The 19,700-nt window shown below is 38.5% G+C and overlaps 1 protein-coding gene across 2 annotated transcripts in view; it reads right to left on the bottom strand.

The window, feature by feature from the left end:
- Positions 1-87: 87 nt before the first annotated feature.
- The window catches only part of MAN1A2 (mannosidase alpha class 1A member 2), a 180,554-nt gene continuing 160,941 nt past the window's right edge, over positions 88-19,700 (bottom strand). Inside the window, exons 13-14 of one of the 2 annotated variants that reach the window (XM_040471441.1) lie at positions 17,467-17,518; positions 88-3,912 (exon numbers count right to left, since the gene is read on the bottom strand). In XM_040471441.1, the coding sequence (XP_040327375.1) occupies positions 3,886-3,912; positions 17,467-17,518 (79 nt within the window). In that variant the 3' untranslated portion in view covers positions 88-3,885. The remainder of the gene's footprint in view (positions 3,913-17,466; positions 17,519-19,700) is intronic. The other variant, XM_040471440.1, reaches the window with a different exon arrangement.

Below are 19,700 nucleotides of genomic sequence, written 5' to 3'. Positions count from 1 at the left end.
AAGGGTGGATAAGATAGGAGTTAGCCAATTTGAAGGGAAGGAGACCTAAAGGAAAATAAGAATTCAAAACACAATTACCGGAAACTATTATTTGGAACTTAGAAATATTTTAGTATATTTTTCTTTATATTCAACAGCATGGGACCATCGGTAGGGCCATTGGCAGAGCAAAAACAACGTACAACTGCAAATTTGACCCATGACAAAATGTACGTGAATATAAAATAACCAGCGTTTCTATAAAACATTAATTTTTAATTATATAATTAGGGCGATATAGCAAAAGAAGAATGCTTTAATTTACTTCGAAAGTAAATATTTTAGTCAAAGTTGCATCAGAAGTCAAGTATGTCTTTAACATTTTCCAAGAGGCTTTAGTTATTAGCTACAATTATAGCTCTTAGTATTATATAGTAACACGTTGCTTAAAATATGTTATAAACCATTTCTTTTCCTCTTTAAGTGACATATAAAATTAGGGATTTTGTAATAGGATTCAGACTGGGAAACAGTGAAAATGGTATGCATGCCACTGGAATCACAAAATGTCTGACGCTCGCGAGTGCCCGGCGTAAAGCTCGGCACCTACAAGGTACTCCGTGTTTGCACACTCATTCTCTCACTTGCTCACGCATTCATTCATGGAAATCCAGGCTTGAGGGGAAGCTGCGTAATGAGAATGGCAAGCGCAATCTTTTATCGACAGATCTGTGGCTCTGACAAAGACTTTGGCAATGGAGAGTGGAGAGGAGAAGCTGATGGTCCCGATTCCAAACCGCGTGGCACCCTGGGGTGCCTCAGATGACATCACGGAGAATGAGGATCAACATTCCACAAAAGGGACACACTCCTCCAATATCCAGATTTTACATTTACATATAAACATCTGCTCAAAGGCAGAAGTAAGGTGGTGCCAGACACAGGACAGAAAGAACGAACCCTCTGACCGGGGCCTTGTTTTTCTGCGCTGAGACTTCTTGGTTAGGACCGCACTCGCTTGGTTTTATCAATTTTATACCAGTTTCAACAAAAAAGCATGAGTCTAAAATTCTAAAAGAGAAACGCAGAAGGGAGAGGGGTGTTCAACCTCCATTTTTTTCTTTCATGTGCCAACTGATCAGCCTACTCAGCACACTTACGCCAAAGGCACAAAGCGGGGTGTCAGCTCTCTGAAGAGGCATCTGGAAAGGAGCATCTTTAGGTTCTTTGCAGAGAGTCTTAGACGTGTAATGAGTATTTTAACCTGAGGAATAAGGTCTACGAAATGCAAAGGACTGTGAGGGATGGAAGAAAGTAAATACTGTTGGAAAGTAAGTAGAATACAGGACAAGGATTGATTCTGGAGGAAATAAGTTTAAAAATCTGTAATAAAAACAAAACATGACACTGGCAAGTCCTTTGTAGCTGACTTTAATTGCCTTTGGTATCCAGAGAAGAAAACAATGGAAGCGTTGGGGTCAGCTCTAGTCTTACCATCACAGGGAGGGAGCAGGCAGTGAAGACGACCGAAGCTTCCCCTGCCCCTCTCCGGATTCTTCGCTTGCACAGAAAGGGCCATACTCATGCACCTCTCTGCCTTCTCTTAAGCCCCATTCAGCCGAGGGGGCGGAGGCTCTGTCTTCTCTTTCCTTGAGAAGCTCCTGGGAGACCAAGAAGGCCCCTTACTCTGCCCTCTTCTGAATAGGATACGGGCAGACTCGCTGCCATCTACTCAGCGGCTCTGGGTCTTCGCCACCTCAAGGGGTTCACGTTTTTTAGTGACTCCTAAGTGGGCTTATGCTACTTTTAGGAGGAAGGCTAACGTTTTTTTTTGAGAACCAAATATTCTCCCTTTCTCAGGTTAGTCATCTCCCCTTCTCATTTCAAAATTTTAACTTTTCAAGTAGTAAAAGATACTATAATTTCAAAATGTGTGCTAAAATTTAACTCTCTTAAAAACTTAAATAATGCAACTGGCTCCACATCCTTATTTCCTATGTATCCTGAAAAATCTCGGGTTTGGTTGTCATTTATGGATCGACTGCTGAACTGTGAGGACTATTTGTGGCGTAAGATGATCCCTTAGAAAATACTTAATTATGTTAATTTATTAAATCTTTTCTCCAATTAAAATCTGCTACGTGCTAATAAGAGATGAAAAAGAAAAGCTATCAAAATAAGAAAATAAACCTTCAGAATTCCAAGGTGGGCTTCTTGCACAAACACTGTTTCATGAAATCTTCAAGTTCAGAGTAAATACTAGACTGATTATAATGCTCCCAACTTTTATTGTCAATGGAAGCTGTTTGTATTAAACGTAAAGAAGAAAAAGTGTCTTGCACTGTGACACAAATTCAAGGGACAGAAAACTTACAATCATATTTATCTTACAATACAGTTCTTGATAAAATTTCAGTTCCTCCCCCCAAATATGAAGAAATAGTAATTTCTTTAAAAATAAATATCACTGCAAAATCTATTTATGGTAAGAGAAACTCCCTTAGATATATCCCAAATTTAGTTAATATGATTAATTATACCACACTTTTATCACTAAAAATTACTTTGAAGTGGTTCTGATTAATTCTTTGGATTTCTATAAATATCCTTGGAGAAAATAAAAGCTGAATTTTATTTTTGACATAAAATATTTGTGAAAAGTTCGCTCATCTGACGAGATAATACAGGATCCCCCTGTTCCCATTTCAGATAGAATGTATGAGCAAGTTTCACTGTATTTTGTTTTTGATTTCATAAGGTTCTAAAAGTAATTTGGCTCATCAAGGTAAATTTGGAGCTGCATAATAGTACAGCGAATTGTGCCAAGCCACAGAGAGTTGTAAGTTGAGGGATTTTACTAAATTTGTAAGAAGGTTAAAGTGGATAAAATTCACTTGGTAGATTTGCTGGTTTGGGGAATAAAATCTCCTACCAACAAAACCAAGGCTTTCTCTCAAAACGGGTTTCAAGGCAACAAACTGCAGCATTTCCCCCACTTGTCGTCATGCTACCAACACTAGACTGATCAACATGCACGAAATCCCAAACCCAGGCTCGTGAGTAGTGGTTTCGATAAACAACAGTTTCAATGATTCCGTATGGAGACGAAGACTTGAAGAGTATTCTTTGTGAGATCATGCCCCCAGAGAAAATCAAATTTAACCAAGAGATTTCAATGGAATAGATTGAGAGTTGAAATGGTTGCCAGTCTGATCGTCCAACGGGGAACCTGAAAACTGAGACAGGAACAGGTACTTTTGTTGTCTTTTCCAGACCTCTTGCTCTTGATGCGGTTCCACTGCTCTTTTGTTGTTTGTTTTAGTTCCTTCCATTAAAAATGGAGAAAAAAGGGATAAACGATGAGTAAATATCTGATTCGAAAGCTGCTCCACTTTGGAAGGAACAAATGTATAATCAGTTCCAAAGGCCATCCCTCACTTCCACAAGGTGCTCCGCATTCTTGGCTTATTCTCAGGCAGTCTGGTCTCCGGATGCCAGGACTCTAAAAACAGTACAGTAGTAACAGGCATGATTTCCCATGTGACCATCTCCTTATGAAACAAAGCGTGTCAGGTCGCTGTCCTACACATATCAGAATATGTTTTGGTCAGGTATAAAATGGAATCATTTCAAAGTTGAGATATCTACAAGTTGAAAAGTCTTGTGGGGCACAGTCATGTTTCACCCTGCCATGTTGACTTATGAGGTCCAGGTTTCCAAAAGCCCCCCCTCCAGACTGATTTCTGTAGTGGTCCATGTAAACAAAACACAGGGGAGAATGGTCTTTCTGGAGCTGCTTTTCATCGAACAGCAGGATTTCCTGAAAGTGTGGTGTTGGCTAAATGTAACACGGGCAGAGGATGAGCCTCTGTATTGAATACCCAGTGGTCTAAAGGTAAAAGGTCGTCACTGGAGAACAGCAGATACAAATATCTGAAAATAAAAGAGAGAAAAAATGAGCTTTGATTAGAATTCAACAAGAAGATCGTGTGATCTAGCTACGGTGGCAAAAGAAACCAATAACCTACTTTGAGCAGCTTTGATGAAAAACATCACACAATGAAACTCAGTCACGCAGTCACTCACATCATCTGAAACACAGTCACAATGAGTTCTAGAAGAGTGCAGTGTGTGAGAAAATCCAGTAAGATGCACAACTAGACTTTGGAAGTGAGATGGTTAGAAAACAAGCCCCACCTACCTGTCTGAAGCACATCAGACAACAGTGCTGTGAAACGGGATGAAACAACCGCTTCATAGTATTTCATGTTCTTTTAAGAGTCACATGTAACATTGGTCATATGTTTTGGCCAATTACAGTTCATAGGACAACTAGAAATTAATCAATTCACATTTATTAGCAGACACTGAGGCACTAACTAGTATGTTATTTGGACACAGAAAGGACTTTTTAAGTTTACTTATTTTGAGACCGTAAGAGTGAGCATGAGAACGGGGGAGGGGAAGAGAGAAGGAGAGAGAATCCCAAGCAGGCTCCATGCTGTCAGCACAGAGCCCGATGTGGGGCTGGAATTCAGGAACCTCAAGATCATGACCTGAGCGAAAATCAAGAGTCAGACGCTTAACTGGCTGAGCCACCCAGGTGCCCCAGCAAGGGCTTTTATATACTCTTAATACTTTAGTATTAAGTACTTTATTATATAATTAATATAATATAATTAATATAATATAATATAATATAATATAATATAATATAGAATATTATATATAATGTATATATAATATTCTATATTATATTCTATATATTCTATATATTCTATTTTATTATACTTAATATATTTAATATATTTTAATATATTATATTATATATATTATATATTATATTATATATATTTATAAATATAATATATAATATAGTATATAGAATATGATATATAATATTCTATATTCTATATTCTATATAATATTCTATATTATATATTATTATATATAATAGCATATAGAATATATATACTATATATGTGTATAGAATATATACATTATATATAATATTCTATATTATATTCTATATATAATATATATTATATTATTATATATTATATAATATTAAAGTACTTAGTACTTTAGTATTACTCAAAGTATTAATACTTTGAGCAGTTACTGCAGTGTTAGATAAAAATTTCAGAAACACTATGGATTTACAGGAGGTCTAAGAATCTCGAATTGCTCTGAATAGGTAGTAACATTGTTTATATGAAAGCAAGACTCCTGACCTCTCCACGGGCACTGCAAGCCATGATGGTCACTTGGAAATCAAAATGACAGGGCTGACACAAACAATAACTTTTACTCATAATGTTCGGCACATTCTAATCTGAATTCTGTTAAAGGGTTATCAAAGTGAGCATAAAAAAAAACCAACTGTACTGAGTCAGGAAATCTGGGTTCTAACTCTTCATTTCAGCAATAACTAGCTGGGCCTAGCATCAGGCTTCACGGAAGAATTCCTTTAGAGTGGTTTTGCTGAAATCCCTATTTTAAAAACAGGCACATTAATCTTTTTCTGATTACTATTACAGTTCTAGATGGCAGAGTAAAAACACAGCACTGAGATAAACAGGGACTGTATACCAACTTTGTAACTGGTAGAGCTGGATGGACAGTCACAGGCTTCCAACCTCACTCCCTGTCCCTACACCTTGAGACCTGCCGGACTCGGATTTATTCACCAGGTCATGGGCAGAGACATTGGAAATGAAAAAGCAGACTTGGTTGGGCATAGCAAGAAGCTCTGCCGGGTCTGCTAACTCTGGGACTAGGAGCACAGTGGAGCTCGGGGCACTGACATGTCCAGGAATGCTAGGCTCGGTACGATCCCACGGCTCTTGTTAAATGAGCCGATGCATCAGGCTTGCTCTAACCTCATCACTCTTTGAGACAGAAAATTCAAGAGTTTCCTTTCCACGGGAGACGCTATGGAAACATAGCGGATATAAACACAGGTTATAAAAAATCAAGAAAATAACGAATGCGGACATTTTAGATAATCAAAGTGATATTATTCTTAAACCATCATTTTAAAAATGGATTTTAATTAAAAACTACTGTAGTGGGTTGAACAGTGCCCCCCTACTCACGTCCACCTAGAGACTCTGAATGTGACCTTATTTGGAAAGAGGGTCTTTGGGAATTAATCAGTCAAGGATCTTGAGATGAAATCATCCTGGATTTAGTGTGGGCCCTAAATCCAATGACTTGTATCTTTACAGGAGAAAGGACAGGGAGATTTGGACACACGCGTGCGCGTGCAGGGAAGAAGGTCATGTGCAGCCAGAGGCGAAGATTAAAGTGATGCCGCCACCAGCAAAGGAAAACCTTCAGTGGGAAGTGGTTTCAAACTCCGTTATTCCACCAAGTGTGTGGTCACTTGTTAAGGCAGTGCTGGGAACTAATACAACTTTCACCCCCAACCTCCAGGATACCTTTGGCCCTTAAACGCTGCTGGCTTCCTTGGGCCAAGGGGTCTGGAGTAAGACTGGAGAGCAGGGCTTAGACGTACAGTGACACACACACACACACACACACACACACACACACACACACACACACATACACTCACATAAACACACACCACATACATTCTCACAAATTTATAATAAAATCAATGTTTGAAATTAAAATAATATAGCTAAACATTCTTTTCAACTTTGTATTACACATTCAGAAGAGGATTTTTCACTGGGATTTTGAAAACAGAACAATTGGAGAAGAGTGAGTTTTGCTGCAAAAGTTGAGCAAAGTCTACACTCTAAATTAGTTACCACACTACAATTTTTCCTCTACTAAGCATTTTTCTTAAACTATGGTTTTAATAGATGACAAACAGCACTGACAAAGCCTGTAGGTATATAAAAAGGTGCTATTAAGTACATTTCAGTTTGAATGGATGTGGAGCTTAATTTTTAGAGTTGTTTTTTTTTTTAAGTTTGTTTATTTTCAGAGAGAGACAGCACCCATTCACAGGCACAAGTTGGGGAGGTGTAGAGAGAGAATTCCAAAGCCCGACACAGGGCTCGAACTCACGAAACGTGAAATGTGAGAGATCATAACCTGAGCCGAGATCAAGAGCTGGAGGCTTAATTGAGCCACCCAGGCGCCACCCCCCTCCCCCCACCCAGAGCTAATTTTCAATGTTGTTCACATATGTCTCTTCTAGCTGTCTCTTATCTAAAGACAAGGTATTCAGTGGAGGTGGTGGTGCCCCCAAGTGTTGGCAGTAACCAAACAGGCACGTTTTTACAGACAGAAAAGTCTAGCAAATCTGAGGAGACAAATTTAAGGTCGAGAGAGAAATGGTAAGGTTCACAGAACCAACTGTCAAGTTAATATGTGCTTACTGACTGCTTTATTTACTTATCAACCGAGCCTTGATGACTCATTTATTCTTCTTAACTATGCTAATATCTAGTATATTATGGGAAGATGTTACAATTCAAAGAGGCTTGCATGTATATGCTCATGTAACTTCTAAAAAAAACCTTAGACTGTTTGAAAAAATAATGTACTTAAAACTTCCATTTCGTTTATACTAGTAATGTTTAAATAATGTCTTTGGAACAGACTGGTTAGAAATCAAATTAAATTGAAGATACTCAGTGGAAATTATATTCTAAAAGGTAACACATTAAAACATGCCATTATTAATCTCTCCAAAAGACCTGCCCCTCTCTGCTCTTCCCCACATCTTTTCTCAAATCTTAAAGTTTTTTTCCTTAGGGGGAAGGGGTGGGGAAGAAAAAGAATATTAAAACTAATGTGGGTACATTACAAATTCAAGTGCAAAATAAACATGCTTTTTTTTTTTTTAAGGATAAACTGAAGAAAGCAGACATTTCTGATCACTGCAATGGCTTAGGCTTTATCTTGAGATATAAGGGAGCTGGGAGGGACTCCTCTTCCTCTGCTTTTAGGGGCTGCATAAGTTAGGATGCAGAGGTTAGGTATCCTATAGGATAAGCATAAACAAAGGACGTCTGCTCCTATAACAAAAAGCCCAGAGGAAGACAGCGACAAAGGATGGTTAATTCAGCAGTACAACACAATCTGGGTTGCAAAGGTTTTGTAAAGGTTAATAACGAAATGTTAAGTTTTTCCTGGTGCAAAAAGACCTTATCTTTCTTTCCCTTTTTCTTAGATCACTGCCTTGAGAAAACTTTTAATTGTCCCTCTGAAACACAGGTACATCTTTTTTAAAAAAAAATTTTTTTTTTTTTAGCGTTTATTTATTTTTGAGACAGAGAGAGACAGAGCATGAACGGGGAGGGTCAGAGAGAGGGAGACACAGAGTCTGAAACAGGCTCCAGGCTCTGAGCTGTCAGCACAGAGCCCGATGCGGGGCTCAAACTCACGGACCGCGAGATCATGACCTGAGCTGAAGTCGGCCGCTCAACCGACTGAGCCACCCAGGCGCCCCCAGGTACATCTTTTTAAAAGCCAGCTTTACAATTTAGTTTTTTCTAAAGGCCTGCTTTTGTAATGTAAACGTCGAGGAAGATGCACCCCAATGTCTCTATCACTGTGGGAAGCTAGCTTAGGTGCCTTTTCTCCAAAGCTTTACTACCCCGTGTCACAGAGAAGGAAGTATATGATTTTTCCTTTGGATAAAGACAATTAATTAACATAGATGGCCACCCCAATTACCACGTGAATTTAGAACGAACTATGTATGGCAAATGGTGCTGTGGAGACAGTACTCTTATTTAAGGACGAGTTATCACTTATCTTCAGAACATGTATATAATGGATTGTATCCGCCTGGTTATATGGGAAGGTGAGATTTTCTGTCTTTGCAATCTGCCTGTGATGCAAATTGCAATCTGGTTTAGCGCTTATTAAATGATAAAAATATTTTTTTAAATGGTTTCTTTTGCTGCTATATTTGTGGAGAGGATTTTCTGGGTTGGCAGAAGACTTGAGTGCCATTTTTTTCCCCAGTAATCAGGATCTCCATGATTTTTCTGACTTTCTCCTCAAATGATGCTCCACACCTTACATCTCCCTACGAGTCCAAAGTCTGAAAGTGAAGGGCAACATTTCTTCAGGTGTGGGTCTATTTTGATGGTCTAATACATGTATAGTAGTATCTCACTACAGTTTTAATTTGTACTTGATCATGTTATGCATTTTTTCCATGAACATATTTACCATCCTTGTATCTTTTATGAAGTATCTGTTCTTTTGCCAGGTTTTAAACTGGGTTGCATGTTATCTTATTTTTGAGTTTTTAGAATTTGTCATATAGCCCAGATAGAAGTCTCTTGTGAGTTACATACTTTGCAAGTGTGTGCCATATCTCCTCATTCCTTTGCTTTCTTTCATACTCTTTCAAACATATTCCAAAGAGCAGATATTTTTTTAATTTTAGGGGTGCCTGGGTGGCTCAGTCGGTTGAGCGTCTGACTTTGGCTCAGGTCATGGTCTCGCAGTTTGTGAGTCAGAGCCCCGCATCAGGCTGTGCACTGACAGCTCAGAGTCTGGATCAGCTCAGAGCCTGGAGCCTGCTTCAGATTCTGAGTCTTCTCTCTCTGCCCCTCCCTAGCTCATACTCTCTCAAGAATAAATAAACTTAAAAACATTTTTCAAAAAGTAGATATATAAAAATTTTTAGACCAAGTGATCAAGTCATTCTTTTAGGTATCATGCTTCTGGTGTAGTTATTTAAGAAATCTTTGCCTAGCCAAAGATCACAAAGATTTTCTTCTACGTTTTCTACTAAAAGTTGTTGGTTTTAAATTTAGGACTATGATCCATCTTGAACTGACTTTTTTTGAAGTTTATTTATTTGAAAGAAAGACGGTGGGGGGGGGGAACAGAGAGGGAGAGAGAGAATCCCAAGTAGGCTACCCCACTGTCAGAGCAGAGCCTGACGTGGAGCTCAAACTCACAAACTGTGAGATCGTGATCTGAGCCGAAACCAAGAGTCAGACGCTTAAACGACTTCGCCACCTAGGCACCCCTTGAACAGATTTTTTTGTTTATGCATACAGAAATTATTCTAGCACCTTTCGTTGAAAAGCCTGTTTTTTTCTCATCACAATGCCTTTGTACCTGTCAAAACTCAGGTGCTCAAATATATCTCAGGTTTTCTCTGGACTCTATTTTGTTCCATTGATATATTTACCTAGCATTATACCAATATCACTGTGGTTTGATTATCATAGCTTTATAGTAAGTCTTGAAACCAGGAAGTGTTATGCTTTCAACCGTGTTCTTTTTCAAACTTGTTTTGGTTATTCTAGGTTCTTCACATTTCAACGTTAAATTTAAAAACAGCTTATTAATTTCTATAAAAAAGCCTCTTGAGATTTCGAATGGGATTTCATTTAATCTACAGATTGATCAATCTGGGGAGAATTAACAATACTGAGTCCATCACCCAAGTGAATCTCTCCATTTAATTAGATCTTTAATTTCTTTCAGCACTGAGTTTTAGTGTCCAGTGTTCAGGTCTTTTATGTGTCTTGTCAAGGTTCACCCCTAAATATTTTATAATGTTACACTATTGTTAAGTAGTTTAAGTTCAATTTGATTGTTTATTGTTAGTATATACATAATTAATTCTGACATCTTAATCTTGCATTTGCAACTCTGCTAAATGCTTATTAATTTTAGTAACTTTCTGAGAACTCCTTAGAATTTCCTACGTTGATAATCACAGGGTTTTTTGTTTTTTGTTTTTTGTTTTTACGAAAAAAATGATTGTTTTCCTTCTTCCTTTCTAGTCTGGATATCTTTTGTTTCTTTTTCTTGGCTGACTATACTAGCTAGAAACTCCAGTCCAAGACTAAATAGAAGTGAAGAGAACAGGCAGACATCTTTATCTTATTCCTGATCTTAGGAGGAACACATTCAGTTTTTCAGTATGAGGTCAGCTGTAGGTTTTTCCCTTATGCCCTTTATCAGGTTGAGGGAGTTCCTATCCATTCCTGGTTCGCTAAGAGGCTTATCAGGAAAGGAAGTTCAATTTTGTCAAATAACTTTTCTAGGTCTATTGAAGTGATCATATGTTTTTCTTTTTCAGCTCACTGATTTTCAAATGTTAAATCAAATCTCCATGCCTGGGATAACTAAATCCAGTTGGTCATGATGTATTACCTGTTTAATAGGTTGTTAGATTTGATTTGCTAAAACCATATATATATGAGGAATATTAGTCTTGTTTTCAATGAGCACCCTGCTGCCATTCTTATATTTGCTCCTTTTTACCTAACTTGTCTTTTTTCCTCTGGTTGCTTTTCAGATTCTTTTCATTATCAACTGGTTTTAAGGTGCCTTAGTGAAGTAAGTAGTCTTCATGTTTCTTGTCCTTGGAGTTTATTCAGCTTCTTGGATGTGTGGGTGCAGAGTTTACATCAACTTTGGAAAGATTTGGGCCAATATATTTTTTTAATCCATTTCTCTATCCTCTCCTTCAGAAACTTCAATTTCACATATTTTAGGCCACCTATAGTTGTTACACAGCTCACCAATACTCTCTGCATTTTTATAAGATTCTCTTTTTTTTTTGCTCATTTCATTTTTATTTTAATTGCAATGTCTTCAAGTTCACTAATCTTTTCTTTTACAATGTCTAATTTACTATTAATTCTATATGGTATTTTTTTTTCATTTTTTTTTCAATGTTTATTTATTTTTGGGACAGAGAGAGACAGAGCATGAACAGGCGAGGGGCAGAGAGAGAGGGAGACACAGAATCGGAAACAGGCTCCAGGCTCTGAGCCATCAGCCCAGAGCCCGACGCGGGGCTCGAACTCACGGACCGCGAGATCGTGACCTGGCTGAAGTCGGACGCTTAACCGACTGCGCCACCCAGGCGCCCCTATATGGTATTTTTTTCAACACAGACATTGCAGTTTCCATTTCTAGAAGTTTGATTTGGGTTTTTATATATTTCATGTCTCTTCTTAAGTTTTTGAATATATGGAATATAATCAAAACAACTGTTTTAATGTCATCTGCTAATTCTAACAGCTGTATGAATTCTTAGTTTCAGTTGATTATTTTCATTGTTGACCATGTTTTCCTGCCTTACTGTACACATGGTATCTTTGGCTGGATGCCAGACATTAGGAGTTTTACCTTTTGGTTGATGGATAATTTTGTATTCCTATAAATCTTGAGTTTTGTCCAGATATATAGTTAAGTTACTTGGAAACAGCTTGATCCCTTCAGGACTTACGTCTGTGATTTATTACGTAGATCTAAAGCAATAAATTGTTCCCCACTACTGAGGCAGGACTGTCCCAAGTACTCTACTCAGTGCCCTGTGAAATTATGAGATTTTCCAGCCAGGCTATTGGGAATAGGCACTGACTGTTCCTGAGCCTTGTGTGATCACCGTAAGCTGTTCCCTTTAACCCTCATAGATGATTCTTTCCCCCAACTCAGGCATTGTTTCTTTCCTCTGCTGAATACTCTTGGGGATTCTCCCGGGTTCTCTCTGTGCAGCTCTCTCCTGTGAACACCAGCTATCTGAGTTTCCTTGGACTCACAATTCCAACTCCTTAGGGAGACTGTGCCTCAGGTACCCCGCCCTATGCTGTGGCCCAGAAACTTATGGAGGCGGCAAGCTGGGGCAAACGCTGGGCTGCTCGTTTGTCTCCCATCTCTCAGAGATCACATCCCTTCACTGCCTCCTCTCCGGTGTTTTGAAAGCCACTGTATCCTATATTATTTATCTGTTTGCTTTGGGTGGAAGGGTAAATTCTGAACCTTGTGACTTCATCTTAGAGGAAGAGGCCTGCTCTTCCATTTTGAGATACTTTGCCAAATAATTGGCTGAATTCCATGTACCTATGTTCATGGAATCACTTAATCCTCTATTATTAAACCAATCCACAAAGGACATTAGAGTTGGTGGACCAAGAACTTGTTCTGAGGAAGCCTTTCTGGTTTTTCTTGATTACTAATTCTTCTCCAGAGTTTTCATATCATGACTTTCTAGAATTTCGTGAAAATGGACATTAAATCCATATACTTTTATTTTCCTCAATCCAACTTTTCCCCTTCTTTAAAATTAGCTATCTATTCTGTTGTTTCCCTCCATCATTCCTGAAAGAATACGGATCATAATATTACATTTGCAGTAGCACCTTGATATGTAATTTCTTAGGATCCTTGCAGTCATTTAAAATAAGTTACTTTTCTTCCTTTAGGGCTCTAATTTTCTCTCAGCCATATTTGTTTTCCTTTAATTTCAGCCCTAGTATAGGTTATAAGGATTGGAGGAAGAGGTTGGAGTTAAAGTGTAGATGCTTTGCATTTTATCTTATGATTCCCTTTTTAGTGTGCCATTGCTTTTTTTTTTTTTTTTTTTATTGTGGTAAGAAAACACACAATATAAAATTTACCATTGTATGAGAGCCTGCCATTTGTGACAGCATGGATGGGCCTGGAGGGTATTATGTTAAGTGGAATAAGTCAGAGAATGATACATGCCCTCTGATTTCACTCATCTATGGAATCAAAAATAAATATAAATAAATAAAGGAATAAACAAGCAAAAAGCAGAAACAGACCCACACAGAGAACAAACTGATGGTTGCCAAAGGGGAGGTGGTGGAGGAATGGGTAAAATGGGGGAGGGGAGAGGGAAACCGGCTTCCAGTTATAAAATATAATGTGGATAAAAGGTACACAACAGGCAATGTGGGCAATGGTACTGGAACAGCACGGTATGGTGACAGATGGCAGCTACACTTGCGGTGAGCACAGCACACAGGGACCTGTTGAAGCAGCATGTTGCACACCTGACACGAATGGAACACTGTGTGCCCACTTTAAAAAAGAGACAAAGAAATTTACCATCTGAACCATTTTTAAGCTGAGCAGTGTTGCTATATTCACACTATTGTGAAACAGATTCCTGAACTCTTTCACCTTGCCAAACTGAAACTCTATACCCTTGAAAGCAACATTCCCCCTTCCCTTACCCCCAGCACCTGGTAACCACCTTCTCCTTTCTCTTCCTATCAATCAGCTTGGTCACTGGTACTTCATGTAAGTGGAATCCTAACAGTATGTCTTTTTGTGACTGGCTCATTTCATTTAACATGATGTTCTCAATGTTCATCCATACAGTTGCTTCCCTGATTTTGATTTTAGAAGCCTATCTCCCATTACTTCTAATGAATATTCTTTAGTCAGTCTAGTTTTCTTCCTGTCTTTTTATTTATTTATTTTTAATATTTATTCCTTTTTCTGAGAGACAGAGAGAGAGCACAAGCAGGGGAGGGGCAGAGAGAAGGGGAGACAGAGAATCCAAAGCAGGCTCCAGGCTCTGAGCTGTCAGCACAGAGCCCGACGCGGGGCTTGAACTCATGAAACGCAAGATCATGACCTGGGGTGAAGTCGGGACGCCTAACCGACTGACCCACCCAGGAGCCCCTCTTACTGTCTTTTTAAAGAGAGGTAGCATTTCTTTTCTCAAGCTGGATCTCTTTTCATGAAATGACTTGCTGCTTTGCCTCACCTATTAACATATCAGGTATCATTTAGCATTATCTCAAACTTTCTTCATGACTGCTCTAGCCCAAGCCAAAGTTCCCTTCTTTGAATCTAAAAGACTTACATTCTATTTGGTACTTGACTATATACTCTGTACTTTTATTGAATTTGCCCGTTGCCAGAAGGAAGAGATTTCTTAACTAGCCTGCAAGTTCCTCATATGGTATTATGTTTCATATGCTTGAATTCCCAAATCGCACAATTCTGGAAAGAGAGCGGTTACTTAATAAATACTTTTGAATTGGACTTAGTTTGCAAATCAGCTGTCAGAGCAGAGAACAGCACAGAACAGGAGACCTCATATGCTACTTTCCTCATCCAGCTGGAAAAACAGTCCTTCTCTCATGGCAGGAGGTTAACTTTAGGATCCAGTTACACACAAGATAAAAGATAAATGGAAGGGAACAGTGGCTCTGTTTTCCCAGACTTCCCTCTTGAAGTATTTTTTCCTAGGCTAACAATCCTCACCCCAATCATCTCATTGATTCCTGCCTCTCTCTCAAATATACTACTTAGACACTTTTGCTTATGAACTTAAAAGTCATACTACCCTTGATGCTTTATTGACAAAACCATTATCAGAACTGTCTTTGAACCTACTTCAAAACCTTGTTCACTAGGGGATAAGCTTTAATAGTCTGATAGCTGGCTAACTGGGCTTTCATTTGCTTATACTGAGAATAACTTTACAGGCGCAGGCAGATAACAGGAGCTATAAAAAGCAAAACCAGAACTACCAGAGGACAGGATAGCAACATTTGTAACAATATCTGTCCTGTGCAACAATTCACTAGCTTTCCCCTCCTCCCCGCTCTAGTATTTTACTATAAAACCTTCACACCTCAGAAACTTTGAAAGAATTTTACAGTGAAACCCATACATACTTACCTCCTAGATGCTACTATTAGCATTCTGGTATATTTCCTGGTCACAAGTCTATTACTCTCCTCATGTATTACTAGTTTTATCATTCTAAAATATTCTCTCTAGAAAGAGCAGCTAATTAGCAAACCTAGCTAAAATATCAAGAAAAAACTTGATTAGTAAAATTATTTGCAAAGGGAGAACTGGAAGTCTCACTAGAAATTTTTAAAAGGCATTTCAAATTTTGAATAACAAACTTTAGGCAATGATATTTACTTGAGTTTTGACAGGAAGACCGGTGCCACAAATTTTGACTGCTATGGGTTCTTCTTTACCATCTCTAAGAAGCACCAAGATTAAAATATTTAAATATTTTATTTAATAATGGCAAACTATTTAGTAATAATTGTTTATTTGATAACAGCAATTAGATACCATTACTTTTAAGGGAAGAATTAAAAAATTCCTAGAAAGAAAAAAATTAAGAGCTAGATACATGTAATCAAATGGCAAACAAACATAATTCCTCTTGTTTCCCTGATTCCTTTCAAAAGCACAGGACTAATGCCATCAAAAAGAAGACAGATCCATTGATTGATGAATGGATAAAGAAGGTGTGATATATATATATATATACACACACAATGGAATATTACTCAGCCATAAAAAAGAATGAATTTTGCCATTTTCAATGACGTGGATGGATTTAGAGAGTATAATGCTAAGCAAAATAAGTCAGAGAAAGACAAATACCATATGATTTCACTCATACGTGGAATTTAAGAACCAAAACAGATGAATATAAGGGAAGGGGAGAAAAAAAGAGAGGGAAGCAAACTATAAGAGACTCTTTTTTTCGGGGGGGGGGGGTACCTAGGTGGCTCAGTCAGTTGAGGATCCAACTTTGGCTCAGGTCATGATCTCATGGTTTATGAGCTGGGGCACCACGTTGGGCTCTGTGCTGACAGCTCAGGGCCTGGAGCCTGCTTCGGATTCTGTGTCTCCTTCTCTCTCTGTCCTTCTCCCCCATTTGCACTCTCCTTCTCTCTCAAAAATAAATGAATAAAATATTTTTTTAAATTAAAAAAAAGAGGTTCTTTTAATTTTTTTTTAAATTTTAGAGAGAGAGACACAGAGTGTGAACAGGGGTAGAGGGGCACACACACACACACACACACACACACACACACACACACAGAAAGAGAGAGAGAGAGAGAGAGTCAGTCTCAAGCAGGCTCCATGCAGGGCTCAATCCCATCACCCTGGGACCATGACCCGAGCCAAAATCAAGAGTGGGTCCTTCAACTGACTGAGCCACCCAGGCGCCCTGAGACTCTTAACTATAGAGAACAAACTGAAGGTTTCTGGAGACAAGATGGGCAGGGGATGGGCTAAGTGGGTGATGGGCATTATGGAGGGCACTTGTGATGAGCACTAAGTGTTGTATGTAGATGATGAATCAATAAATTCTGCTCCTGAAACCAATATTACACTATATGTTAACTAACTAGAATTTAAGTAAAAACTTAAAATACATACATACTAAAAAAATAATATGCCAGGGCATTATTTTGGTTAGGGCTGTTCTAAACAGCATAACCATGTATATATGCTAAGACTTCCTCAGGAAAAAAATTATATGGTAGCATGTGTTTTTCTATAAATAAACTCAAGTTTTACAACCAAAAAAATAAACAGAGAGAGAACAGATACACAAAACACAGTATATCCATACAACAGAATACTATTTACCAAAGAAAAAAGTGATACATGCAACAACACTGATTAATCTAAAAAACATTACGCTGAAAAAGTTAGCAGACCCAAATAAGTGCATACTACATGATCCCAATTATATGAAGTGCCAGACAGGCAACCTACAGTGATCAAAAGCAGCTAAGCGTTGGAGGTGGGGTGAAAACCACCATCACTGCAAGACTAGGATGGAAATGTTCCAGAGTGACTGGGGTGGTCGTTACCCAGGCTTATAATATTTGCCCAAGACAATGAACTGCACATCTAAAATACTTCAATACAGTGGATTTTTAAAGTTAAAATAAAGAAGGCTAAAGGAAAAGGACGAAAAAGGAAAATAACCTTATTATGTGTTACTGCCACATAAATACAATTTGGGTTGTAGCTCCCTCTGCTGCAGGGAAAAAAAAAGGCAAGGATGTTTCAAAGTACACAGTTTTGACACTGAAAAAAATGCTTCATGGTGAAAGTGATATTCACTCTGTGCATGTGTGTGTCCCTACTGTCTAACATTTGGATTGCACTGTGACACTGTGGGACATCCTAAGAGGAATCAGAAAACAGGGAGACCATGGTTTTGGTCCTCCAGTATACCATTTGAGGAGACTGGATCACATGAACAGGCACTTGGCAATGACTTGCCCACCCGACCTCAAGGTGTACTGGCTATACCTCGTCAGTGCAAGGAATTCCTTGATCCCTAACTTCTTCCATAATGGTTTACTGATTCACAGGTGTCAGGGGTTCTCAGAGTCTGATTCCCTAGACCAGGAGCATCAGCATCACCTGGAAACTTGTTACAAGTGCAGATTTTTAGGCCCCACTCAACACGACTAATCAGACTTTGGTGACAGAGCCCAGCAATCTTGTTTTACAAGCTTTCCAGGTGATTCTGACGCAAGCACAAGCTTCAGAACCTCTGTCCCAGGTGCACCAAAACTTCCAGCACTAGTTGGCATGCATGGTTTCTGCTCTCCTTCACGTGGGCATCTCAACCTCTGCCTCTACTGAAAGCAGGTCCACTGCCCTGACGCCCTCACTTTTCACATCTCATTTCAAAGGTCCTGGGCCTTTTCTTCCTGCTTCATCAACTCCTTCACACATTCACTGTGAGCGATCTTCTAGCACTAACTGAATTCTGAATTTAAGCCTGGAGCCTCAACCAAGAAATAAAGTAGGTCTCTTCTCCTGTTCCCATTTTTGCAAGACTGTATAAAATTGTTCTTTTTCAGCTGTCTCTCTTGGAATCAAATAATTCAATCTTTTATTTAACAGATACTTAATTCTGAAACAAGTAGGTGTGGTCCCACCATAGATACAGAGATAGAATAACTAAAATATACAAAAATCACTGCCCTTATGCTTATATAGTATATGCTTCTACTCTAAGTTGGGGAATGCCTATGGAAATGACATAGTATGTTAGAAGTTGGGTGCTGTGGAGTAAAGGTGAAGTAAGGGGAAATGACACTGGAAAAGGGAGCAATCTGAAATTTTATATAGGATGATCAGGGAGTGCCTTAAAAATATAATTAGAGGGTGCCTGGGTGGCTCATTCAGTTAAAACATCTGACTACAGCTCAGGTCATGATCTCATGGTTCATGAGTTCGAGCCCCACATCAGGCTCCAGGCCGTGGAGCCTGCTTTGGATTCTGTGTCTCCCTCTCTCTCTCTGCTCCTCCCCTGCTCTCTCTCTCTCTCAGAAAATGGATAAAACATGAAAAAAAATTAAAAATATATATAATTAGAAATGATAAAATGACACAACTAAAAACTACCATTTAACACCTGAAACTGCAAAACTCCTAGAAGAAAACACAGAAAGAGCTCCTTGACTTGTGCCTCAGCAATGATTTTTTGGCTATGACACCAAAGTGCAGAAAACAAATGCAAAAATAAATAAATGGAACTACACCAAACTAAAAGGTTTCTGCAGAGTAAAACCACACACATGCACACACACACACACAAAATGGAGGACAACCTATAGAATCAGAGAAAATATTTGTAAATTGCATATATGATAAAGGGTTAACATAGAAAATATATAAAGATCCCATATGACTCAATAACAAAAATGAAACAATTAAAAAGTGGGCCAAAGAACTAAATAGACATCTGTCCAGAAAAACCATACAAATGATGAACAGGCACATGCAAACACGCTCAACATCACCAATCATCAGGGACATGCAAATCAAAACCATAATGATATCAACTCACATCTGTTAAAATGGCTGTCATCAAAAAAACAAGAGAGATGTTGCGTGCTATTGGTGGGAATGTAAACTGGTGCAGCTGTTATGGAAAACACTATGGAGATTCCTCAAAAAATTAAAAATAAAAATGCCTTATGATCCAGTAATCCCACTTTTGGGTATGCATCCACAGGAAATGGAAACAGTGTATCAAAGAAATATCTGCATTCCCATGTTTACTGCACCGTTAAGCTTCACAATAGCCAAGATATGGAAATAACCTATGTGTCTACCAACTAATGAATGGATAAAGAAGACATGGTATGTATGAAACACACACACACACACACACACACACACACACACACACACACACA

This window comes from Herpailurus yagouaroundi, unplaced genomic scaffold (assembly GCF_014898765.1).
Source record: "Herpailurus yagouaroundi ecotype Mexico unplaced genomic scaffold, PumYag 77, whole genome shotgun sequence".
Classification (NCBI taxonomy): domain Eukaryota; kingdom Metazoa; phylum Chordata; class Mammalia; order Carnivora; family Felidae; genus Herpailurus; species Herpailurus yagouaroundi.
Note: the sequence above shows the minus strand (reverse complement) of the source record. Positions and strands in the feature narration are given on the sequence as shown.